The sequence below is a fragment of the Neodiprion pinetum genome, chromosome 3 (assembly GCF_021155775.2).
Source record: "Neodiprion pinetum isolate iyNeoPine1 chromosome 3, iyNeoPine1.2, whole genome shotgun sequence".
NCBI lineage: Eukaryota > Metazoa > Arthropoda > Insecta > Hymenoptera > Diprionidae > Neodiprion > Neodiprion pinetum.
In genome coordinates, this window is record NC_060234.1 from 43,939,277 (window position 1) to 43,966,698 (window position 27,422).

Here is a 27,422-nt window from a genome sequence, read left to right on the forward strand (position 1 = left end):
AGGAGAGGATGGCGAACCTGTATTTTACTTTATAGCATTCAGCGGTCGTTTGTTTTATTGCTATTAGCGTTCTTCAATTAGTAATTTCATTTTAATGCGTATTCCCTGAAGCCGGGGCTCGGCCCCTCGTCTCCCCCTCCCGCCCCCCGGCGCCGTGGTTCTCGCTCGTCGCGGCTGACCGATCCCGGGGTGATCTTCCGAGTCTCCGATATTATACTCCCTTGTCCGAACCTTGCTGCTCCACTCTGGGATTTGTTGTCCGTGCAACACCGCGTCGCTGAGTGACCATGGCATGTACTCCGCGAAGAACAGAAATATCCGAGGTGGAAGAGGTACGGACACGAAGGGACCGAGTCCCCATCCCTCGTCATTAGGAGTCATTAATATCACGGGACTCTGTAATTTGACACAGTTCCGATCGCTGGTGCATATTGCCACCACCTTTGTATAACGCCATCGCCAGACGAAAACTCTTTTTGCTCGCGCCCCACTTGCGTATTTTCACTTCAATTTGCCAAATATACATTTCCAACATTAGGACACGATATACCAGCTTTAACGCGGATAATCGGTCCGGCACAGTCGCGGCGTATTGTATCACCGTATCGATTTTCGAGATACACACTTGCGATCTGCGAACAAATATATCTAAGACTTCTCATTAGACTCGGCTCAATATTCGGTACTTACTCCTTGTTACGCCGCGGTGCCCATCTTTCTTCGAAGCTTTTCCCAGTACAGAAAACTTTTTACCGCACATTTCCGTTCGAGTGCATCCCTCTAACGGTTGATACGAGCTCTGTAACGAAACAATAGTAAATCGGTGAAGGATTCAAAAAATGGACAAAGAAATTCATCTGCATTATGCGCGTACAATTTGATTGCTGGGATATTATCGTGAACTATTACAAATAGGCTATTCAATTGGAAATGATATTAGAATTTTCTGCAACAGCTTTTTACCCTGCATAAAGTAAATGCAACGTGACTAGAGAAACGTCTCTGTGGAGACGTAGTTCGTAGAGGAAGTCGGGTCTCGATGAAGACCCGGTGTGAATACGAACGATGGGAAAATCGAGAACAGAACTCTTATTAAAATCTCGAAATATACCGATGATCATGCGAGAATGAACATCTTCACTTCGAAATCCACCCGACAATATTGTGGCACAGCTGTGCCTCGTTAATAATCGTCATTGACATATGCAGAGTAAAAATACGGACCATTGGTGATTATATTATTTGGTTTGAATATCCAAGATTTGAGCGGTGGAGGTTTTCCACCGCATCTATATGCATAGAATTATTATATATGTCATACAATACCGTCCATCCGTTGTTGCGGGTCGGTGTATCGGGTCCGATGGAGGGCGATGCGCACGGTGAAACCATATCCGATGAGCAGGTGTTCGACACGCTCTCGGCATAACTAATTTCCCCATTATGACCCGCAGATAGATATTGCTCTCCACTGTTACAGGGTCGTCTGTGGTAGTAATTATCATTTCATCTTACCATTATTAGCATTTGCCAACTACCTGCAATGGCGCAGTTATTGGCAAGTTGAACCACCACAAATTTATCGGACTGCCGCCACACGATGATCAAGAATGTGGGGCGCATCTCCCGAGCACGGTTTCATGAATGGCTTCACCGTGATCTCACGCGGAGTAGCGAGTTTTATATTTTCAAATTCGAAACCGGCCATAGTACTTTTCCCTCGCAAAAGTCAGATGGTAGAACAGAGTCACCCGTACGTTATAAAATTCGTGCAGCCGGTACGCAGGCATTGTTACGTCATCGTGACTAATGCGAAGACGAGCGAGTAAAATATTTAGCTGTAACGCCTCGTAATAATCCTAGGGGCGAAGCTGCGAGGGCGTTGGGCGAACCCGAGCGTAGGTCGCGGTCGCGAATTTCATACGAATGCAAACTCCGCCGGACGCGATGGGCACGCATACCACAGCGCTTGTTCCATCCTCAGCCCGATTCCCTGCGACTCGCGCGCCTCTCGCATCGACAAGCTATGCGACGTGCACCCGACGCGGCGTCTTGACGCCGGTGAACTAAGCGGGCACCGACTTTCTTATTCAAATACATACGTGAGCGAATCGTTCGGCATCGCCCGCGGTGCCTAAACGCCGCTCTGAATGGCCCGGATCGCTTCCTGACTGTGCGATCGACTCGCTCCTGGTAGGGACACCGCGCCACGTCCTTCTTCGCTCGTTCGCAGTTCAGTGAGAATTCAAATTTCGTATTCGGGGACGAAGCCACTCGGACCCCGCGAGCGAAGTGGTTACGGTAGGCTGGAGGCTTTCAGAGGACTCGAGGATTTTTATCGACTCTCGACCCTCGACTCTCGATCGTCACGCGCGCACGCCTACCAGCTCGTACCTATGCCCACGCCGCGGACACATTTTAAGGGGATACACGCACACGCGACACGTTTTCTCGTCCACCTAGTATAGGTATACGTATAACGCCGAATCCGCGCTATAATCCGGTAGGTATATGTTAATACTTTATCGCGTGCCGAGGAGACGGTTGCATTCGGCATATTATTCATACTTGTAGGTGAACCACGGATAAAGTTGGTGCACAGTCCTTCTCTTGATATACTTGTACGGTTTGATTGCACCCCTTTGTTACTCACATAGTGGAGCGGGGTGAAGAAAATTTCCATTTCAAGATCGTCGTTTTCCCTGTATGCTGAAAAATTTGATTCCGGATTTCTGTAATTCACAGTCTTCGAATGGAATCATACGGTTGTGGGTAGTCAGAAATTGGTTGTGTTTTTTCTGGCTCTACGTGTAACCTGATTTTCTGTAATCTATAATCCGAGGTACTTCACCCGAGAGCAGCCGAGTTCGCATTTATCTAGATTTATTATACTGTACGACGTTTATTATCAAATGCAATTTTCAGTTCGTATATGTTTCCTATACATCACATTATGCATACCTATATGTATTTTACATTGCATAATGAACATAACGCATGACCCAAGAGTTATACGTATTGTTAGTACTATAACACCTCAAATTACTTTTGACTGTGAAAGTTTGACGTTCACGTAGAAACTGCGTCAAGACTCGATCCCGTAAAATAAAAATTCTTATCGGTGGCCTTTCGGGATTTCAGAATACAACTTCTCAGCGTATAGGGAGGACTGATTGAGAAAAGGAAACTTTACCGTTTCATCCCTACTGCATACAGGTATTCCCTGAGTCCACAGGTATTGCGTGTTCGAGCAGCGGCCGAAATTCACCACACAAAAGACTTACACGTGTCGGTCGACTACTTCTAGGAGCAGCCCCTGAAATCCACGAGCTAGTTTACAGACTCCGAAGGAGCGTAAGACAGTAAGACGCAATGTCGAAGAACACGAAAGAGAGACGATTGCGAACAAGAGCAATGATGATGAGAGGCGGAGTTGAGAAAATGAGCAATGGGAGTAGAGTTGAATTTTTCTGGGTAAAATTGGCGTATAAGACGATGCATGCAGTGTTATACTTTACAAAACCGACGGGGGTATGATTAGTCATCAGCCTGTTGCAGACTGAGGCCAGGTACGTATACGTTACACGCGTATGCATTCGACAAATGGTGAACTCAAACACACTCCTATACTGCAGAATTGTTGAGGGGCTGCAGATGTCCCTCGATGAGGACCGCCCCTCCATCGACGTCCGCATCCGGGTGGCACGTGCGACCACGGATAACGGGGTGTTAATTGATTCGAATCGCTAAACGCACGAAAAGCCGAGTAAACTGGAATCGAGACCGTATAGGAACTTGACGAAATTCCTGGCATACCTCTGCGATTTCGTACAGTCCGTGCGCGTTCAAGAATCACCAACTTCCGGCTACCGATATCCAAGTATTTTGATCGCTGCGAAATGCCGGTATCTACGGATCCGATTCCGACAACTTCTAATCGAAACATCTCTTGAGCCACTCGAACCTGCAATAACATTTCAAATAAAATCGAATATTGTCTGAACCTGCCGACTGCGACTCTCCGATTCTGGATCCATCGCCGGTATGTCGCGGTTTTCACGCAGAAATTATTTCCTGCGCACCCTGAACTAATCAAGTATATTACTACGACTTCTCCCAAATTAATGGGGAAGGTGCAGATCAAGTCGCGTTGCAATTGCCTCCTGAATAACGCAACTCGCCTGTGAGAAACGAAAGAACTTATGAACAGACAAGTACAACTTGAATGAGTGACCAGATTTCCTAAACCTGGTTCTAGTTTTCGGTAGAGTTGCACGAAAACGTACGGATTTTCATATTTCTGCAGCAGACTACAGACTGTAAGGCTTAGGATGATTTCAATTTAGGTAACCTTCAATATTCAAGAAGTAAAGCCCCTGTTGGTTGAACGTGAAACGTACCTACTCGAGAGAAACCGGGTCGCGAAGGTGTCCGAATACTTATTCGATAGCCCGAAAAAAATTTGCAGTACGAGATGACCCTTGATAATTGATTCACGTGGGATGCAAGCCCGGTCGCCTGGAACTGTAAATGTCAATAATGAAGTTGTGGAAAAACGGCTGAAGTCACAGAGATCGTCGACAGGTCGGATAACCATCGGCGCGCAGGTGCTGATTCGATCGGATGAAAACCACCCACGGTATACCCTACCTTTCTAAAAGTTTTTCTAGAAATTTTGTACCTATGTTATACGTATATCACGTTTCCGTGGGCTTACAATTTCCGTGTCCACGACCGTCAGGTTCTTCTTTTGCCACAATTATTCCCGTCTAGACGAAGCCTTGTTTTGCAAGATAACAATTACACGTGAGAAACGAACGGGTCCCGCCGGCAGCTGTCCTAATGGTAGACGTGGATCTGGTCTTTCGGCAGAAGCGTAAAGCCATTCGGGGAAACTCAGCGTCAACGGTTCTCGCCTAATAGGACGAATTGCCTTCAGTTGTACATAATACTTAGTCATGTTTACCCACCTAAATATACATTTACACGGCGCATCGGCTCGCCGCTCCTGAGAAGAATCCGCAGATGAAATAAAATTCGAGTACATAATGTAACGTATGGATCAAATGAAAAAATTTGCCGGACGAACGACAAAAGTGTAATTGTTATTTTTGGAGTTAGAAAAATAACACACGTTCTGAACATATTTCAAGACAAATCAGCTTGCATTCTTGTGAATTCCCTATTCGAAAATGTTGAAACACTGAAACATCGTAATACAGAATGCTTTCAATGTTTATTCAGTGCCGGAAGGTAAGTCGTATTAATTTGGATAGTTCTTGAGCGTATAAAAATATCAGTGGAAGCATTTTTGTCAATTCAACATACATGGCTCATGTTGAAAAATAACGAATGAAACAAAACGTGCCACAGGAGACTCATACTTTTTTTAGGCGGACATTTCTCTCTATCGAAACAGCTGCACTCTGCATCCGCAAACTGTGCCAACACAAATCAAATTTCTCACAGCCTTATCAAGGAATCTATAAATTCGGTTCTGAGCTGAAAACCTGTACTTTTGGCCTTCAATTGCATAGTGATGCATCATTAATCTTAGCATTGCGATTAGCAACGAGCGAGACACAGGATCTTCCTTTCCAATGAAATCGACAGGTGAACAATATTTCGGTAACAAACTCGTCTCGATATGGCTTCTCGAACTCGTTATACTGCGAAATATTGCCTTGAAGGGTGCCGAAGCTCAAAGAGATGGCCAAGTAAAAATTGCAAAAGCAATTAAGAACCTATGCGTCTGGCGCTCAAATATTCATTACGGGAGTTTTCGGTGAAGGGTCCCGGACTCGAACGATGTGTCGGCAGCGGATAAGCAACCGAAGTTTCATCATACATCGTCATCAGTAGCGTCTACCCATTCACTTCACGGTAATAACGTTATTTATTGAATTTTGAAACGACGTTGGGGTTAATCTTTACAACTCGTGTGGCGTGAGGCCGGTTCCAAAGTCGCGAGTTAAGTTTCGCTAAAACGCCGCTTCGGCTAGTCGCGCCGTTGACTCTTCCAATGTAATTAATTGGACGCTACCGATGCCAACTTAATTTATGACTACCCAAACTTACAAGGGTCAGAATCGGGGACACTCGGGTGTACCTAAGATATGACCTCGGTTGCCCATCTGCCGGCGACACATCGTTCGCGTTGCGACCTTTCACCGAAAACACCCGGTAAGTGTCGGGTGAAATTTCGTAATTTTTGTTCCAATGACTCTTGGAACGAAATTTTTAGATGATTCGGAGAATCGTATGTCTGTATCCCTCTGTTACATATTGAAAGTAGATTCCAGACATAGGGAATTCAGAATCATTTTGAGCTGGCCATGAACCTCGCTATTCTTAATTTTATCCTCCTCTTAGTACGTTATGGGATGTAGCGAAAAAACATGATTTGCAAAGTTTTAGTTATAAAGAAAAAAATGACTCTTCCAGTAATCGCTTGATTAGGGAAATCACTTTTAGCCATAATAAATTTTGATAAGACCCGTGCAACACTGCAAAACAATAAAAATTGTGAGCCCAGGGTAAAGATAGGCTTGCATTTACTTTCTGAGATACGGGAAAAGTAATTTAAAATACCGAATACTGGTATAAAAACAAAAAATAAACAAAATGACAATACCAAGTCGAAATCTTGTTCTAAAATTTGAGCTCAGGCCGTAAAATTCCTACGCCGCAGAATATTTTTTTTGACCCGCTAACTTTTTTTGCACCTCTTGAATCAAATTTTTTTTTCTTGTCTTTCTTAACTCGGCCGTATCCCGTGAACTAAATGCACGCCCTTCCTCAATCTGGGCTTGACATTTTCGTTTTTACATGAAGAATTCTGTGTGTAAATTTCATCAAAGACGCTAATGACTAACGGTGACGACTTCGCATGCCAAGCAACCGTGAGATAAAATAATTATTTTGGAATTATGAAGCGTTGCAAATCGTTTTTTTTTTTCTTTCAACTTATAATGCCTTACAGCGTACTAATGAAAAGAGTGTCAGATCTCCGAATCGCGGACTCAGCTGAAACTTTTGGGACTGTTTCTTTGGCTGAAAGTATAGAGCTGATATGTATTTTCACCCATTAGGCTTCTCTCGACCTCGTTTAACACTGATTAAATCAACTGTTTGATGAACGAAATGCCATGATAGAAAAAAACCTGTGGGGTAGTTTTGCCTTAAATATTAAATTTCATTATCCTCTATTCCGGTTTCGATGACATATTCTTATACATTCAAGTGTAAACGTATATGTATATTATTATTCCAGCGCCATAGCAAAGTTTAAAATTTTCGACATCATGATCTTTTGTAAACTGAGCAACGGAAGGCCCAACGGACGGACATTAGAAGTTTCATATTTCGAGCCAAAAAAAAAAAAAACACACCCAGATGCTTTAGCAAAATCCATGATCCGGAGGTCTTATACTCTCCTCGAAAATTTCAAACGGCGGTAGTCATGGCGCGCAAGTTACGATGTTTTGGAACGCCCTTTGTGCAGCTCTCTGACGTACACGATCCCCAAATTTTACAAGAGGCGTTTAACATTATGAATTAGCACTATTCATTTGCGTTGATATGTACGATTTTAACATATAGTGATATGACTTCGTAAAGATATCCATGTCTCACGTTATTCACAGTGATCGCCAATTTTAAGGGGTGCAGCGTCTCAGAGAACCGACTTAAATAATGTTCAACATACGCGGTATGAGTAAAATCAAAATTAAAGCTCTCTTAATTTCAAGTATGAGTAAAAATTCCGACCAATGAAAAGTATCTACATTCCTCTATAGATTATTGGACGAACGTTGTACGCCCAACCGGATACGCGCACCACAAGCGTGTATGCATATACCAGATGTGTTTAACATCGTTACAACGTGTGTCGCGATCCTCCTCTGCCACTTCGTCTATCAATGGCTCGTACAACTACAGTTAGTCCAGTGATGCATTCCTCCTAACGTTTTCGTCCGTGTACTAACATACGCCTAGTTATACGTACATAGGTATTATACATACATACACGCATATAATACCAGGAGAGAAAGAGGTTTTTACGGGACGACGAGCACCCTGCAGTCCAAGCCCAGGCTCTTGTATCATGGTATAGGTGTAGCGTGGTGTGATCCAGGGGTTGCGAACTCAGACGGTTAAATAACGCGACGGTGACGGCGCCGACGCCTCCTTCGCGATGTGCGATAGAATCTCAACTCGAGTGTGAAATGCCCTCGGCTTATCGAATCCCTGCAGTGCTTTCCATTTCCCGAGTGTGTGTGTGTGTGTGCGTGCCTGTGTATATATAAAAATAACAAATGGCAAATATATATATTGCCATTTGTTATTTTTATATATACACAGACACACGCACACACACACACACACACGCGGGAAATGGAAAGCACTGCAGGGACTCGATATATATATGTATATGTGTGTGTATATATATATATATATATATATATATATATATATATATATATTATTAATATGTATATAATTTATTATATTTCATTTCTATGGTTATATCAAAAACAGGCGATTGTAAGGTCATGACGATGCTCGGCGCATGTTCGTTGTTCGCTCATTCGTCGGAAGCGACATTAACCATTGATCAAAAAGCTCTCAGCTGTGCAACGTCCTTCGCGAATCTCATCTCTTTTCACGCAGTTGACCGATACCTCCTCCTATCTTGTCTATGCACTCGCCTCTGACCGCGAACGATGGCTAAGCGGATGCCAACTTCTATCCAACTCACTGCATTTCAAATCGGGACAGTCGACGTTCTTTCGACCTTACCGACTCCTTTCCGATCAGATTACGGGTACGCTGCATGTGCTTGTAAAGAACAGATCGAGTGGCTGTGTTATGCAGGGTGGATGATGAAATGTTTCGGTAGGTGTAGGTACACATCCACTGATTGTAACTGAAAACTTGTCTTCGTCTATCGGCATCGATAATAATGTGATCCGACTTTGACTTACATGGATTATTAACAGAGACCTCGTCGTAGAGTACGTAACGTAATATTTCCACCTGTTGGTGACGAAGCCAGCATGTGAAAATACATATTAAAATACATACAGTTTACAGTTTACTCTACGGGAAAGACAGATCTAATTAAAACATCCACCTTCGTGCATAGTGATGGACAAAATAAAAAAAAAAAAGGCCGGCACAGAAAAAGCACCATAGAAGGAATTCTGCTGCTAGTTTTTCGGAGGGGTGGTGGGAGAACCGCTCTAGGCACGAGGATGCAGGTTTTTGACGGGTATGACGCGAGAAAGCGGCGTGACCGGCTTACCAAACGTGGCAATCACTGTCCGCCGCTACGTTGGCCGAATTTCAAATTTCTCATATTCAAATAGGTCGCGTCTTGGGGTGGTTAGATATCCCCTTCTCCAGCCGTGGCCCCTGCGAAACTACGTGCACGACCGATGCAAGAAGCTGACGGCATTCCTTATTCGAAGCTTCGATTCAGGAATGATCGCTTCCCGGTACACGGTTTGGAAAAGACCTGTAGATGGAAAGGAGAAGCGGCGCTCTGCACGCAGAAGCGGTCAGTATTCTTGGCCGCCGCGCTCACCATACATCACTGCCAACCCTGCGGCCAGCCAAGGGTGCAAATTCTAAATTGACCCGATGTATGCCACTGCCAAATGGAGTTTCGGGGCTCCGCGATGGATGGTGCCAATATACACATGCATTTACCCACCTATACCTATACACATACGCCTTGTTTTATATGCATAGCCCCATTTCCTTATCGGAAATTTACTGCTGAGATTGTGACAACTGGATAAAGCGCCGACAAAACACCCCCGCCTTCGCTGCGGCTGCCACCATCATTTTATTTCATTGATTTATCCTTCACTCGTTGTCCAACTTCATCAAGGGCGCTTGCCAGTAATAATCAGCGGAGAGACAGCAACGGTTGCGAAATGGAGTGATAATCGATTGTGAAAAATCCAGCCGAGAATTACGTTCTCCCGTGCATCCCGCTGGGTCAGTTCGCAATAAACACTCGCTATCCTGCATTGGTTGAGTATTCTTATAGAGAACAAAATGTATTTAGACAATTTTGAAATTGTGATCGACTGATCCTCAAGAATTCAAAAATATGTCAGTGCAGGTTACGAACTGTACTATACAGGTGGATGCTTACGAAAGTTTGAAGCACCTTATATTTCGTTAGTGCAAAAATTGTAGAACCGTATACCGCTGCGATAGAATTAGTTTCGAATGCGACAATCTTCCAAGTTTATGCATCAAATTTCACCATCAGCCTCTTCTTTTGTAATAATTCGACAGGGTCTTTTTTAATTTGTGGCCAGTCGTGGTCTAGATGCACAAGCTTTCTGGACAGTACATCCGGGATGCCTTTTTCCAAGTCGCAGGAAATACATACGTAAATATCCGGAACCTTGACAGGAACTCCTGAACGCGTGCCCGCGGCGGCTGTGGGAAAGGTGAATCAAGCAGCGGGCCTTAGTTTGCCGCCAAACCGGCACGCGACCAAGACCCCCCTTGCCGTTAACTCCCGTATCTCTCTCTCTCTCTCTCTCTCTCTCTCTCCCTCTCTCAGCTATCCCCTCGCAGGCATAAAAGCCTCCCTTTTCCTACTTCTTTTTCTCTCTTTCCGGTTTTCATCCAGTTCATCTGCACCCCTTCGCCACCCCTTATATGAAGATACATTATAAACGAATGTTCCGTTATTTTTGGGCAGGGGCTAAACATGGTACCTCGTATGTTACATCACCCCAACGATGCCGAGACTTCCATCATTTTGATTCACTTACTTGCTTTTCCTCCTTTTTCTTAACGGTAATCGCTTCCTTGTCGCTTGTTGTCACCGATACATATTGCACTTCCTGACCCTGTTTTTCAGGTTGAGGAAAACCCGGCTTGTACATTTTCGTACTGCGTGCCAGCGATCGACATTGCACTGTTGGATTAACGTAACCAATTGGTGAAAACTCGTATGCTGAATAAAGACTGACAACAGGTGAGATCGTTTTGACGGTAAATCCAATTCTACTTGAAAAAGACACTAAGCATTGGGAAACTCGCGTCCATCGAAATTTCTCTCTGACATGTCTAATAAAATTCCTCAAATATGACCGTTAGGAAAATTCACGAAATCCCAGAAACCTGTATGGAACGCAGGGCTTGGTGGTCGATCTAGGAAACGATCGAAATGTAGATCGAAATAGCTCCTGCATGTACCGTTATACGGATCGAACGCCTATTTCAAGGGTGAACCTATTAAACTGTATACCAACGAACAGACGTATACATATTCTACGCACACGTATTACACACAGGTACCCAGTATAGGGTGGCCACGTAGGTGTCAATGTTGTTGGTGCGGAGGTGGCGGTTAGGTGTTTGCGCCGGTGTGTAGTTCTTCGACACAATGGCCAACCAGTGTGCCTACTGCATCTGCCTGTTGCCGCCGCGCGTCTCTGCCTCGTTCCAGCAGCTTTGCAGCCTCGTGCCGTGAATTGGTTTCTCGCACCGAAGGCGGGGAAACGTTGAGAAATACATTAATAATCACACGGGGGGGGGGGGGGATGAAGCACGAAGGCAAGACCATCGTCGATGGTGATCCACGATCCAGTTAAGCGCAGCGTTCGCTTAACTAGCTGCAGGGGATATCTATCGGCCATTTGACAATTTTTTGTAATTTACTGCGTCACCGTTCTCTCACTTTGCCGCCTCAAAACTGCAGTCTTAGACGAGTGAAGCTGCTGAATTTAAGTCTGCCGGCCCAGCTGCGACGATGAGAAGTGAAACTAGTCGGAAGAAGAGTTTCTTCGCAATACTTTTCATCAACATGTAAAGGAAAGACTCTGTCGGTCCGTTCAACAAACTTCCGTGATGATTTTGCAAACGGTCGGGTGAATAATCAGCTACTGATAGGACTTGGCAGCCAAATGAAAATGTTTTTTTTTTTTTTTTAATTACAATTTTTTTTGTCTAGAAAACAAAAAAATTGTCATTATTATTACATACACCCATAAATTGTAAAAAAACCTGATCGCTTATTTAGAAAAACTAATGAGGGGAAAAAATTATACGTTTGTTGGTAATAGGATTGAAAGTCGATTTATTTCAGGTAGAACTGGAAGTTAAAATTGAACTGAATGTGGCAATTTTTCAAGCCCATCATTTCGATGAAAAATTACGTAAGCTTTAGATTTTGTCATCAAGCCGTTTCCGGGATCATTGCGGGAATTCGTCGGATAGACCGAGAGACCGACACACATATCGACATTTTTATAAAAACCTGTTATTCGAATTCTAGAGGTACGAAAACGTTAAGATTCGTTTAAATTAGAAAAAGTGATTTTCGACAGAAACTAATACTCTTCTTTTTATATCACCAAAGCCGATGAAAAGTAAAAAGAAAAAACAAATACGTCCCGTGGAATATCCTACCGCAGATAATTATGCGAGGCAGATCAAAGTTTTCGTGATATTCATGAGTATGTATACAAGGCATGCGTGCATGGCATGTGTGAAGGAATTAAGAGTCTCCAGTGTCTGATTGTTACCACTTCTGACAAAACTATGATGTTGGCTACCTGATGAGAAGTCATTACGAAACTCCCTGATAATCAATTCAGAATCGTGATGCAAGAAACCGAAACACATTTCCCCGCAACATTTGCGACTGTCGGTAAGCGGACTTGAGCCATATGCCTGTTCCATCACCTATCGACCGCGGCCGTTAGATCGCGGATTTCTCTCAAAAATGTCCGTCTGCGACTTGCCGCAAATCTATACAAGTCGAGGCTCGGAGTAGAGCGAGACACGACGAAGAATAAAGCCGTTTCCAACGGTTTTTCTACCTCATCATATCTTCATCGTTACACCTGGTAGAAAGAAAAATATCTATTCAACGTTCACACTGACGCCCATGCGTTGAAATGTATCTGAAGGTCTGCCAACACATTTGTAATTCATTCTGATTTTCTCCCACGGACGCGCGCATTACGTAAGTACTATGAAAATTTCTACGAAGGGTATAAATTCTGGGCTAGAAGAAAATCTTTCATCCGATAGGATCCATGCAGAAATTCTTGCGATTCTATCCTAAACGAATGGTTGCGGAAAAGTGTGCGACTGTGAAAAAAAGGTCCGTGATTGAATGTGAAAGTGAAGATGACGAATTTTTTTTAAATATCTGAAATAGAAAGAGAGAGAGAGAGAGCTAGTGGGTTCTCACCCGTTTCTCACGAAATCTGTGAGGAAAATGAAAAAAGTATAGAAAAAAATTTGGGGAATGAAAGGAGGGAAGGCAGACAGGACGAAAAAGCGTACGTTACCGTAATTCTAAAAAGGTGCAGCGCTTGTGATGCAAATTTCGCGTTATACCTGCTCCCTACTTCTGCTTTTGATGTTCCTCCTGTAGAATCATGTTATAGGCAGAACCTCGAAAATCGTACGTAACCGGCCCTTCTGTCAACCCACCCGAACTATCCACCTTAGCCACCCTACCATGGCCATTCTGCCGGCAGGGCTCAAGCTATCGTCCCATACCTAGCTCGACTAGTTAATGCACTTTTGGGAAACATACCTGTGCAGCCTGGCCACGTAGCACAGCGGCGGTTTCTTTTTTTTTTTACGATTTTTCGGGGGAATCTGCCAGGTAGGAAAGCGGAAAAGGGAGAAGGGAAAAAAGCGAAGAAAAAAATCTTTCACGAATATACACGGATGTTGCCCCAAAACCGTCGCTGCCGCTGCTGCGCCGCCGTAACGGCCCTGCAGGTTCGCTCTTACACCCTCGTCCTGAGAAGATCTAGCAAACTCGCCCGTATAATTTTTACCTGTCAACGTTTTGTGGGGATAGGCCGCGGACACAACGCATAGCATACTTGCTTTTCGACGATGTACGCACGTGTGAATATCCTAGTTACAAGTCATTCCTTCATCTTTCCACCAGAGTATACCGCACCGAAGTATTCCTTTCTTTGTCTCGCCTTAATTTCTGTAATTACATTTCGTCCCTGATCGCGAGGCAAAGTGATCGTCTGCTATCTACTTATACTGAAATTTCACGTCGCTTGATTTAAATACGTATACCTATCGTTGCACACACATTCGCCGTGTGACGTAGGACTTCGACAGTACGATAGAACCTCGTTTATCGGAGTTAATATGAGGAGAGGCTACCTCGGATGGGTGAAATCTCGGGTAATACGGTAAACAATTATGAAACGTAACATTGTTTGAAAAGACGTACAATCGTGAAAACGCGACGTCCGTTTTATTCGAGTATTTAGGTATTATCTGAATATGCGCGGATAATATCGGTTAATGCGGAGGGCTCGGACGAGTTGGATGCCTCGGATAACTATGAAATATTCGGTTGAAGAGCTTTTTGAAACTTTCTCGTATCCATCGCTCTCGGCGAATCTTGATAGTTTTTGACACGTTAGCTGTTGCTGTCAGTTCATAGATAGGTATTGTACCTACCTACTAGATTACACGACTGTGGCATAACCATGTGTACAAGTATTGATCTTTGCTCCATTTGCAATGTCTCGACTCTGCTGGCACATGAGAATTCTTAACCAACTCTATGCAATTTATCATGCGATTTTACCCCTCTTATGCGTACAACCGCTTTGTTCCGATATAACACATTGCTAGATATTCATCATAAAGTGAAAATCAGCTTCTTTCTTCCTCCTCATTAATTTCCTAATGACCACACGCAAATATCATACGCACGGTTTGACCCTGCATTCCAACACCTGAATGGCACCGATGGCGGTTGACTATGATATTATACATAAACGCACAGTAGCATAAGCGGTAAACACCCATCTGAATGTATAGTGGTACGACATAGGTATATCGGTAGGCAAAGAGTAAACCCGGTTTGCAACGTTGCACGAAATATGTATACATATATAAGGGCGCAGAGAAGGCATTCCGCGGTGATGATCGATGTTTGAAGGGTAGTTTTTTAAAGGCTAAACGAAGGGGGAGAGTTGGGGCTGGGAGGAAAGGAGACGAGAAATGGGGAGAGGGGGAGGGGTAGGGGGGTGAAAGAGGCCTAATCGCGTTTCGCCATCTAAAGGGTTCGCCGCTCTATCCAACCAATGGGGCAACCCGGAGATGATTTTGAGTCCTGTCCAATCACCGACGAGCGTATCTTCAACCGCCGAGAAAGACGCGGCAACCGCGCCAGTTGAGGAGGGGAAGAAAGGTTTTTCATACTTGGTGGGGGGAAATGGAAACCCTTAGGGCCAAACCATCCGCTGGGATACGCAGCGTTGCGTCATGCCCTCAATCGGCTGACGCACGCCGCACGATCAACTGCACCGTCGTCCGTCTCGATACCAGATTTCCAAATTCCAACCCCACGGCCTGACCTAGTGCGCCTGAATTTTCATCGTTACCGAATAACGTATCAACTTTGGTTTCGTGAAATAATCGGATTCGTTTTTTACTTAACGGAAGTAAGAGGGAAACAAAGATCACGATAGGATGGGAAATAAAATGCCCGATTTATCAGTATCCTTGTACAGTTTTCTCTGTGTTTCGTTTTTCTCTATCGGACAATCGAATTCGAGTACATAATATGAAAATAAAGTGACGGGGTGAATTTTCATGTCACCTAAGAACGGGGTTGTTTGGTGGTGTTTTTATTTTTTCCAGTTTTCAATTTGTCGCTGCTCTCCAGGGCTTAAACGGCTTCCAAATGTGATTTTGAGAAAACGAAAGGTACGGGAAACCAGAGAAAGAGAAAGAAACAAACTGTTGAAAAGTGCCTCGTGTTTGGAGGATGGTTTTCCTCGAAAAGTCAAGAATGATATTCGCCGATATTCGTTTGCGCGCAACGAGTACGCCTACGCACAAAACGCAACATACACCAACTCGTTTCCGGCGGAAGCTTCGGGCTCAGAACAACAACAATTGTACGGATTATTGTGTTACGCGTATTCTGTCGTGACTGAAAATTTCAATTGCAATCCCCTACTTTTTCTGCGATCGTCGACAGGCCGTAACTCGTGACCACAGTTATTTCACTGAACGCGTTGTTTGCAGATGCCGATCTTCACGGTGACGTCGACGGACCGGATCTAAGCGGGGACGATCGAAGCATCGACAGCGATGTTCGCGACGTTCACGAGTCTGCCAACCTTGATCAAGACTCCCTTGACTCTGACCGCGAGGCCCTTAATTTGGTGAGTCATCCAAGTATTTACAACAGTTTTATCATTACTTCATGTTTTTTCCCCGCTTTTCTCCCTTCGTTCCATGGGACTTGGGCGATGCACGTATCTGATTTAGCAGGCGTAAATCATGACAAGGCTGTACCTAATAATTATAATGACGATTCACTATATGATTTTTGTTTTTTCTTTTTTAATTTCTTGCAACAAACCCGACTATGATAATTATATTACGTATACGGAAAGATCCCGTTCCCGCAAGTTGTAATTTAACCGGCACAATTTCATAAAAACTTCGCTTCCCCTATAGCCGGTCTGAGTACTCGGGATGTGGACAATATTATATCCGTGATGCAGTTTCAGAATTTTGAATATTGTGCCGTGAATTATCAATTCGTGCAACTTGCCATACCCAAAAAATGCCGAAAGTAATAATGTCGATATGAACAGTTGGCAAAACACGCCAAATATATGAGCGAACTCGCGAACTGTATTATTGCGAGAAATCGAAGAAACTCTGATACTCTGCGAATATAAAAAAACATTTTTCACATTCGAAACCAGCCCATGGTTTCATACAACAGAACCGACGAGCAAAGCACGTCTCACGTCCGCTTATAGGTACGTATGACCAAAGTCGTTGACGGGATAAATCAAACTATCCTCCAGATGATCTATACATTTCATATCTAATGATTTCTTCGTTTAACCTATAAAAGACAGGAACGTGTAGTAAAGAAGGTCAGGGTGAAATTTCATATGGATACCTTCGTACCTGAGATTTTTAAAAGGACGGAATTTCATGGCTCGTAATATTGGCATATTATGAGAAGTACACGAGCGATTACGAAACGATTACAAGTTGTCAATAGTGATACCACGTACCGTTACATATTGGCTATAATCAGGCGACTATATTTGTATGACACTCATAAGTGATCGAGCGTTATTTCGCAACCGATGGAGTTGAGGTAGTGAAAAAATTTAGTTACGATACAATGGAAAACATGCAACCTGCAAGAATCTTCCGTATTGTACATTTATACAGGCATGATTTCATCATAGTTAATTTCATCTATTACATGGTGCTAATATTGCAGAACAGCGCAGTATTCAGCGCTTTTAACCCAACAAACTACCCAGTAACAATTACATGCGAACAGGATATACGAACTTTCAAGGGCGACCAGCTTTTTCTATTTTTCGAAATTCACATAATTTCAAGCTACCTGGAACGATCGATTTCTTAATAATGGAGCAAACAGCAGCACCATAATTTCAGCCCCGTTCCGTCCTAGAATTTATGAAATGTTCAAGCTGTCTCAGTATTCTGAAACAATCCTTACTTCCAAAATGATAGTCAATAGGATAAGCCTTCGTGCTGTAATACATAAAGTCAAATCATGCTTATGACACCAGTGTTGTATGACTCGAGTTACAACGCAAATGAATGAGGGTCGTGAGCACAATTAAGCGATCCAACAGGAAAAAATAAATAGGGCAGGGAAAATGCTATTTAATCTCAACACGTGTTTCTAGTTTGAAGTAAAAAACGAGACGGTTCTTACAATAATACTGATTGACGCGGCAACCGTACATGCGCAGACAAATTGTTAATGATCAAACATGCGATAGTGGATAAACAAAAGTATCAACATCAGAGTGTAAGGGTGTATAGCGGGTGTGAACATAACTACGTTACAATAACTTTTCAGAAATAGAGCTAATTTGGACGCAAAAACACTATTAAGAACGGATTCAAATTTTTTTTCTCCAAGTGTCGTATGCATGTCTAACAAACTACGCGAATCGTAATTTCTTGAATCACATCTGGATCGAGTTGCTTCTGACTCTCGCCGTATAATTTCGTGAACCCGTCAGTAAGCGTGAATTGGACCCAACTGCATACCCGTAAAACTCTTTCCGACGAGCGCTAAAACCGACAATTTTTCAGGTTACGGATGTTTCGCAACGGAACAGCAGCGGAGGGACAAGCGGGAGCGCGTCGTCTCCAAGTTCCGGGGTCAGCAGTCAGCTAACCGGAAGTCACGCGGGTACCAATGCCAACAACGGGACCAGCCATGGATCGGGTTCTCAGGCGGCCCTGGCCGCTCAACTCGTCGGCCAGCAAATGTTAATGCACAATTCTTTCGGGGCGCTTAGCTCGCAGGAGATCCAGGCACTGGCTTCAACCCTCCAGCAGCAGCAGCACACCCTGCAACAACAGCTACAACAATTCGCGCTCTTCCAACAGGCCAATCCGGCAACTGCTGGCCAACTTCCGGCACAGGCGCAGTTCTTTCTCAGGAATCAGGTACGCAACGACACGAGGAAAATAGATCGATTACTCGATTCAACTGAATAAGCAGCATTCTTGAGTTTTCCGGAGCATCGTTCAGCGAGAGCCTCGCCTATTGTAACGTGAAATTTTTCGTCATAAGTAGATTTCATTGAACAACGTTCGTCGTTGGGCTCTCAAGGTATAACGTTCAGCATTTTTCATACGACGTAGCTGAAACTTGAACATCGGCACGGGACTCGAAAAGTTGTCGAAGGGTTCTTAATATTCGGCAATACAGTTACACTTGCGATCCCTTCCGGGTGTCAAAGAAACACGAAGGGCAGAAAGTTGAGCGCGTGCCAGGTACAGTGAGTTACGGAAATGTTTCTCGCGTATATACACCCCTCTGGTCTTCGTCGATCCGATTTCCACGCTGATGCGTCCTCGCTCTTTATTAAGTGCCTCGCCGCGTCGCGTCGTGTCGTATTGTTGAGCACATCGACTGAGATGATCACGGTATGGGCCTAGGTTAGGGCTGCTTTGGCGATGCCCCGAATGTCACGCCTCGAATTGTAATGAATCGACAAAAGATTCCGAGACTCCATTGATCCTGGCTTGCACCCCTTTCCAATCGACGAAAGGTTCCCTCGCGAGCTCGGTGTTCTTCGGGATATAAAGCGTGACACGTTCGGAACACGCGACCCTGGACGTTCGCACCGGCTTTCGCCTTTCAAGGGCCTCTGCACGAAGGGTTGCCGCGACCTCTGTTAGGGCGCACCGCCATTAATTCTATGCCGAGCTAGAAGGTCTAGAATGCACAGAGGTGTTCGTCTTAATTTTGTTGTCTAAAGGACACGCGACCACTCCTTGAAGGGTGACTCGTCAGCCGTCTACAATAATGCGGCACGCGTCAATCCGTTATCCGGCCGTTTAGTGGGGAAACCTCCAAGGTGAAAACTTTCAGGTACCGAAGGAACGAGATTAGAGTCCTGCACCGATTTGTTAGGTAGGATCCGTACTGGTGTTTCTATCGAGATGAACCTGTTCTCGTGTCAAGTGTTGCGAGAATATGAATCTTGATAAAATTATGTTACTTTCCCGGTGAACAATAGACCGTATATACGAGAGTTGAATCGCCATTAGTCAGTGAAGAGGGGCCTCGAGTTTATCACCGATGATTATAACTAGCCTAAGATTACGAAAAATCGAGTTCACTGCCTGACTGCAAGGCAATTATTGTGGAGCCCTGGGTCGCAATCGTATAAATAGTTTCGTAGAACGTTGAAACATGCAGGAAAAACAGTTTTTTCGTTTCCCTTTTCATCACCATGAAAAGGGAAGAGTCTATCGGACTGGCCGACGAACTTCCACAATGATCTTGAAAACGGCCGAGTGAATAGTCCAAAACTGATAGAACTTGGCAGCCAAGTGAAAGGTACTAAAAAAAAAGGTTGCAAAAAAACTGCCTGAAAACCAAAGAAATTCGTCAATAATTTTTTTAAATAAATATACAATCCAAGGGGAAAAATCATTTATTTAAGACAAAGTAATAAGGGAAACGAAAAAAAAGTTTTGTCGGTAAAACATTGAAATTAGATTTATTTCCGGTATAGCCGGGAGTTCAAATTGTAAACGAGACTTGGCAATTTTTCACGCTCATCCTTTCGTTGTAAAATCCTGTAAGTTTCAAATTTTTCCACAGAGCCGTTTCCGAGATCATCGCGAGAGTTTGTCGGACAGACAGACAGACCGGCGTCCAGACTGACATTTTTCTAAAAACCTGTTGCTCGGAATACAGTGGTTCGAAAGCGTATAGATTCGTTTAAATTATAAAAAGTGATGGTTCGACCGAAACCAATACTTTTCTCATATCACCAAAGGTGATGAAGAGTAGGTAAGAAATGAACGCGTTACTGGTACAAGCGTCCGTGCTAAATGCCACCAGTATCGAAGTCACACCTTATTTGCCCGTGAAATGTACGAATGTACACGTATGTATGCGGACATTAATTCAGAGACATTTAGTTTTTGGAACGAGTCAATCAGAATGGTAATGCAGATTCAGCCCGAGGCTCTGTGCCAAGGGAGTGAAATATGGCAATACATGGCGGGCAACCAACAGTTCTTTGTACCGCTAATCAACAATTTGTGGCTCAATCCGTACTCACCAAATCAAGTGCGGTACGATGGATTGGATTCCTTGCTTGTTGACGCTCTCGATTTTTAAAGTTGAATACGTTTTACAATAAATAACAAATGTGCATGACTGACTGTTGAACGTTCCGCCAGTCTGCGGCCGTCGTATACGCCTGAAGTAATGTGATATTGCACGTTTTAGGTTCAGCAGGCAGTAGCGCAGGCCGCGCAACAGTTACAGGCATTACAAAAGCAGCAAACTCTACAGAATGCCGGAAGCGGTGGTGGCGGTGGAGCCGGCGGCAGCAGCGGAGGAGGAGTAAGCACTGGGCCTGGCGGCGGGGGAGGAATCGGAGTCGTAGGTGGTGGTGGAGGTGTTGGAAGTATGCGGGGTTTGACTCAGCAAAGATCGCCACCTCCGCCTGGGACCCCACCTGCCGTTAAAGGAGCACCGACGAGACTGGAGCCGTCGCCGGAGGAGACTACGGACCTCGAGGAACTCGAGCAGTTCGCGAAAACTTTCAAGCAGCGTCGAATAAAGCTGGGATTCACCCAGGGTGACGTCGGTCTGGCAATGGGAAAACTTTACGGGAACGACTTTTCCCAGACGACGATCTCAAGGTTCGAAGCGTTGAACCTTTCCTTCAAAAATATGTGCAAGCTGAAACCGTTGCTCCAGAAATGGTTAGAAGACGCGGACAATTCCCTCAACAACCCCAACTCCCTCTCGAACCCTCTGACGACCCCTGAAGCGATCGGGAGAAGACGGAAGAAGCGGACCTCGATCGAGACCAGCGTCCGCGTTGCCCTCGAGAAGGCTTTCCTTCAAAACCCAAAACCTACCTCCGAAGAAATCACCATGCTCGCCGACAGTCTTGCCATGGAGAAGGAAGTCGTCCGGGTCTGGTTCTGTAACAGGTAAACTGCAAACACTCGCGAATTCGATGAAATCAGTTCCGGCTTCACTCACCGCTTAGATATTTCCCGTTGACATGTCCCCCGTGCGAGTGTAACTACGAGGTTTAGGAATTTACCGAGGAATCCGAACAAACGAAAGAAACAGTCTAATCGTTCCGTGAATTTTATACACGGTCATTTATTGAATAACGGCCTCCCAACCCTGGATTAAAAGAAAAGAGAGTAGAGTAGAGTAGAGAAGTGCAGAGCAGAGTTTATTATAGCCATGGGAAATATCCCCCAAGGCAGTCCAAGGCAAGTGAATACAAAAATTACGAGGCAAGGCGTAACTGCACATAAGGTGATACCTGAAGAATAAAGTTTAGAGAGTATGAATTCCGCAAGGCAGAGTTAGTTGAACATAAGTACAAATGAGATTACGGCAGAAATAGTGATATTACTGTAATAATATAAAGAGTATAGCAAGCCATCATATAAGACTGAGGGGCAAATATCTGCAAAACATAACAGGCAGCATACTTGTACGAGTACATACGTATATACATGGGAATAAATATAATGGATGTGATAGGTAATAGCTGGTAGGGTGTTCAATGAAATAATTTTTATTCAAAGGAGGGCAAGGATTTAACCCCAGTGGTTTTGGACAGAAGTAAAGAAAGAGAGAGAGAGAACCGCTTATACGACCTGTGAGTAAAATTGGCCGCCTCGTCAGCCACACTTATAGACAGTATTCAATAAATTACGCTTTAGAACCAAAATCGGATACGCAAGATCCGTTAGACAGTCGACACCTGATCTTGCGTCAAACCCACGGCATCTCTCGCTCTCCCTCTCTCTCCCACTTTTTCTTTCTCTTTCTCTTTGGCTACCAAATCTTATAGTTGTAGCACCCCCAAGTACTCTATGGATGGTGAGGAATAACGGCCTATATATATATATATATATATATATATATATATAACACATAATAACACAACGTAAGTGGCATCGTAATTACCAAAGTGGTTTCGTTTACAGGCGACAAAAGGAGAAACGGATCAACCCCCCGACGGCTGCGATGGGCAGTCCCACGATGGCCTCCCCGGCGCCGTCTGTGTTCGCGTCGTTGGCCGGTTCGATGTCCGGGAGCCCCCTATCTCTGACAACCCACGCGACGACCCATGTCGGCGCTCACCCCCACCCCCACCCCCATCCCCATCCCCATTCCCACACTCACCCCCATCCTCACAGTCAGAGTCATGGCCACGGGCACGGCACGTCGTCCCTCGGATCACCGCTGCCCCTTGCCCTGGTCGCTACCGCTGGCGGCAGTTATCACACGACGAGTTCAAAGTCCCACGAGTGACACCAGCCCTCCCAGGCGGAGGACGCTCTCTACAATCACCAGTCCCAAAGTCAGCATTCTCATCTACACCCTCACCCACATCATCAAAACCAGAACCAGAATCATCATTATCATCATCATCATCAGCAGCTGCAGCAGCAACAGCAGCGGCGGCAGCGACGCTTGTGCAATCTCACAGATTTTTATCAATAAATAACTATGTAGTAATATACAAAAATAACGGTGAAGGCGTCGGATACAATCGGTCGTCGGTCTAGGCGGACGACGAATGCCTGCAGTGCAACCGAGACAAAGGTGACGCGTCCAAGACGCGAATAAACGCGAAAAAACGCGAAAACTTTATTCATCAAATGCGCTTCGATTCACAGTTGCGATCGGCGGATGGTTTAATAGATACAGGACGTCTTAATCGGATGTGGGTATAGTGGCTAGTCCGTTTCCGTATTAATACCTATGTGTAGATGTATGTATGTATGTATGTATGTATGTATGTATGTATGTATGTGTGTGTGTATGTATGTATAGACAGCAAAAAAATTGTTCTTTTTTTGGAAAGTTGTATAGTTAAGGTTATATAGATGTATATGTAATTGTAAATATAGCTATAGCCGAACTGTGCGTAAGTAATAAGCTGAGGTATCTGTTATATATACACATATATATGTCGTACTATATATGTATATATATATATATATATATATATATATATATATATTAATGACAACCTACAGACACTGACACTGAGCTGCGACAAACTGTTTGCGGTTGTGTTCCTCGCGTGTACCTACGCGGACTTATCTATTCCAGGTCTCGTACCGTCAGATTCATCTCAATCTCTTAAACGGAACCAGATCAATTTCGGCAGAGTGAACCACTTGTACCGGCACAAACATACATGCAAGCACTCCGAGCATAACTTGCAAACCTGTAACTCTCAGTTATTGGGGTTTCGGCGAAAGTGGAATCATACTTTGACTTACAGACTTGCTGAAATCTTGTTTTTAATACAACCATTTGACTCAAGTTAAATTGAGACATGACATATGTTCCAGCCGAAACAAGCTGTTTCGCGTGAAACAACATTTGGATCAGAAGAATCACGTTCATCCCACAGGTACAAAAATTCGCTTCCAATTTCGGAAATGCATTTTCAATCTGGATGCACTTTTGCGTGTGTGCAACTACTTTTGGTGATCCTGGAATTGTTCTGGTTCACCCGTAACGGACTTTGTCGTAAGAGCGATGTTCGAAGACAAAATCGACTATCTTGCATTGCGTGACTCGTTTGGTAACTCACGGCTGATTCGTAATCATAGTAAAATTCGACACTCCTACAACTGAGGCTTTTTTAGGAGAAAAATCTGATCGCGCACTATTTACTTAATGCATCTGCACACTTACCGCGAGTCTCATAGGCACGTCCGAGTATAACGAATGATTGTCAATGCTAACGACTGTAATTACGTGATAACATAGATATTGTGTGAAACAAAATTGTTACTTAATAAAAGGATTCTTTTACATCAAAGTACGATTATCATTTAATTTTCGGTCGACGTCATGCAGTGTTCTACATGTAATTGATATACGCGAGCGAAACTCATACTTATCTTTTTCTTTCTAAATAATGAAAACGTCAAGCATATCCAAGAGCGTAATATTATAGAGAAATTGCCGGTCAATTTTTAATAATATACCGTCGGTTGTTTTTTACTGAAACTGTTGCATACATCTTAGCATCAGAGTTTCGATCCAGCCACCAATGTGGGTTGCCATACGTGAAATATGATAGGTATTGTGCATACAATCACCTGCACTATCTTTCGTCCACAATGTAGATCTCGTATTAACGAGTGAAAGTGTTGGAGTTTCCGTAACTTCGGTGAAGATGAAACCAAAATTCACAAAAAAAACTCACGTCGGTTAGTCATAATAGAAACAAGTCGACGTTAAAGTTACATCAAATTTGGAGTGCCCGTTCACAAGTAAATTCCATGCAAAATTCATTGCGCAAGCAATCGAAGAAGCACGTCGCCTACGACAGTACACATGATGATATGAAAGTTTCGTAACCCCAGCACGATTTCCCTGAGCTTGTTGGAATTGGAGCACAAACATTGGAATATACTCGTTATACTTGCTGTCATATATTTGAGCATCTTATCACCATTTTGGACTAATTGATTTTTTTCTTACAGCCTATGACAGCTAAAGAAATTGTCCCCTACGAAAAATGTTGACATCCGTATTACGGAGACAGCTGCCGACGTACTTGGACTGATTTTATTTAATCGTTCACTGTTTTTCAACAGACTGATTTATTAGAGGAAACTTATTTCACAGGTGATGAACCTTCCTAACTGATTGGACGCACAGTGAGTTTGTTTTGCTGCGGAACGATGCATGCGCCTTAATGAAGCCACCAGAGTTACAGCACTCATCACAGTTTGAGCATCGTATCCCGCCACGGCCATACCAAACGTTGTAGAAACAAATGATACCTATTTGAAGTTGGGATAATCGTAGCAGGAGACGATGCTCAACCTGGCATGAGAGCTGTAACTCTGATTGTATGATTAACAATAAGGTGCACGCATCGTTTCGCGACTGGAGAAACTCAATATATAAAAAAAAGCAAGTTTGAAGACACCTGCACACGTGATCCAAGTTTGCGAAATAACTATTACACGCGCATGTTCGATAAATATACTTTCCGCTTCGATCGACCCCCCCCCCCGAGAAATTGCGATATTGATTATATTCATTCCATAACAGTTAAGATGGACCTTTATTGATTTACATGTTCGGCTTCTGAAACACACGTTTAGACATAGCATATTCGCAGGTTTAATTTCACGAAACCGTCCACCCGTGACGGTGTTTGGTAATTTATTGTTAATTATGAAAAACGAACTGAAATAAAAAAAATAAAAATAAATGACTATTCCTAGAGGAAGAAATCAAATATAAATTGACAGTGAGATTCATAAATTGTTCCAGAAAATAACGTTCATTGCTTGCGAATACTTAATAAGGCAATATTTATTTGCCGAGTATCCTGGGCCTAACTTTCTTCCCAATAGGTATAATTACGGCATAGAATGAAAAGAAACGTACTTCAGGTTTGATGTAGTAGCCAAGTCGTAATACTGGTATCATATTAATAGAAAAATTCACACAGTCGATCCAATTACAATATACCATCTGATCTCAGTTGTTAAGGCTAATCATGAAAACAAGCTGATTGCGAGTAATGGAACGGCAGTAAACAATGAAGTGCGTTCAGTGGCGTATCGGATGAAAATAACTCCTATAGCAAGTACTGAAATTGCGCCCCTGCCTGAAAATCTGATATCCTAAGACCGTCAAGGGAAAGGTCCGGTTCACTTTCTAGCTGTGAAAAATAATGGCCCTAGAAGACGCATGAATTTTCTTCTTTTTTTTTTTTACTTCACCTGATCTTACATCAAAAAAGTACCCGGTGATTGAAAAAAATTAAAAATTTTTGTTGAAGTATTCGTATTTCATTTACTTTGTTCATATTTTTCATCAACCCATTGAAGCCCAGGAAAAAGCTGGATCGGGTAGCAGGAAACTAACTATATTCCGTTCATAGCAAAATGGAAACATAAAATATACGTACGTATTTTTTCTTAATTTACTTGCAGTTGTTGGAACCCACCGATTCTACGGGAAAAATGATGACGAAAACCTATGTGACATTTTCTCGTCAGGGTTCAATTTGTTAACGTAACACTTGTTATAATGGAAATTATGGAGAATTGTAAATTTGTTCAGCATGATTTTACACTAACAAACTGAACTTTGACAAATAAATGTTACATAGGTTTTCTTCGTCATTTTTCTCGTAGAATCGATTGGTGCAGTCAGTTTTTCAAAATGACGACCTTCAGTATAATTTATTCAAATAATTTTCAAACAATTCCAAATGACACAAGAAAAGATGGCCATATTTTATTTTTCCATTTTGCTACGAATGGGATGGTTAGTTTGATGCTATCTGACTCCGTTTTTTCCTGGGCTTTAATGGTTTAATGCATTGAATAGTTATGTAATACATTATCTAATGAAAAATATCATCAAAGAAGTACCCTGCGAATATAAAAAAATTACAAAATTTTTGGTGGATTATTTATAATTCATTTACTTCACACCTATTCCCCGTTGAATAATGAATTATGGATTTAATGAGATATATACACCAAGTAAATAAACTATAAATAATCCATCAAAAGTTTCGTAATTTTTATCAACCATGGGGTATTTTTTTTATGTGAAGTTTTTCATCGAAAAATCAAAACGCCCTGGCCAGTGATTGTTTCCCATGGCTTCCGATTGTTTTCATACATGAAGACTCAATATCTAAAAATTTTAACATGAGATTCATGATATCTGCATTCAGTCGAAAGATAGAATATATAAAATAATCATAGATATTTTTGAATGTTTGGCTGTTACAGAAGGTTCTTCGCGTTCGCAAGTAAAACCGAAAAATAATAATCACGAACCCTGTAGGACCGGTATT

General features: G+C 43.2%; 1 protein-coding gene across 1 annotated transcript in view; it reads left to right on the plus strand.

Moving 5' to 3' along the window:
- LOC124214556 (uncharacterized) overlaps positions 1 to 26,295 on the plus strand; it is a 117,219-nt gene extending 90,924 nt beyond the window's left edge. Inside the window, exons 5-8 of the mRNA XM_046616945.2 lie at positions 16,066 to 16,205; positions 18,148 to 18,507; positions 20,813 to 21,528; positions 22,549 to 26,295. Coding sequence (XP_046472901.1) covers positions 16,066 to 16,205; positions 18,148 to 18,507; positions 20,813 to 21,528; positions 22,549 to 22,876 — 1,544 coding nt within the window. The 3' untranslated portion in view covers positions 22,877 to 26,295. The remainder of the gene's footprint in view (positions 1 to 16,065; positions 16,206 to 18,147; positions 18,508 to 20,812; positions 21,529 to 22,548) is intronic.
- Positions 26,296 to 27,422: the final 1,127 nt, after the last annotated feature.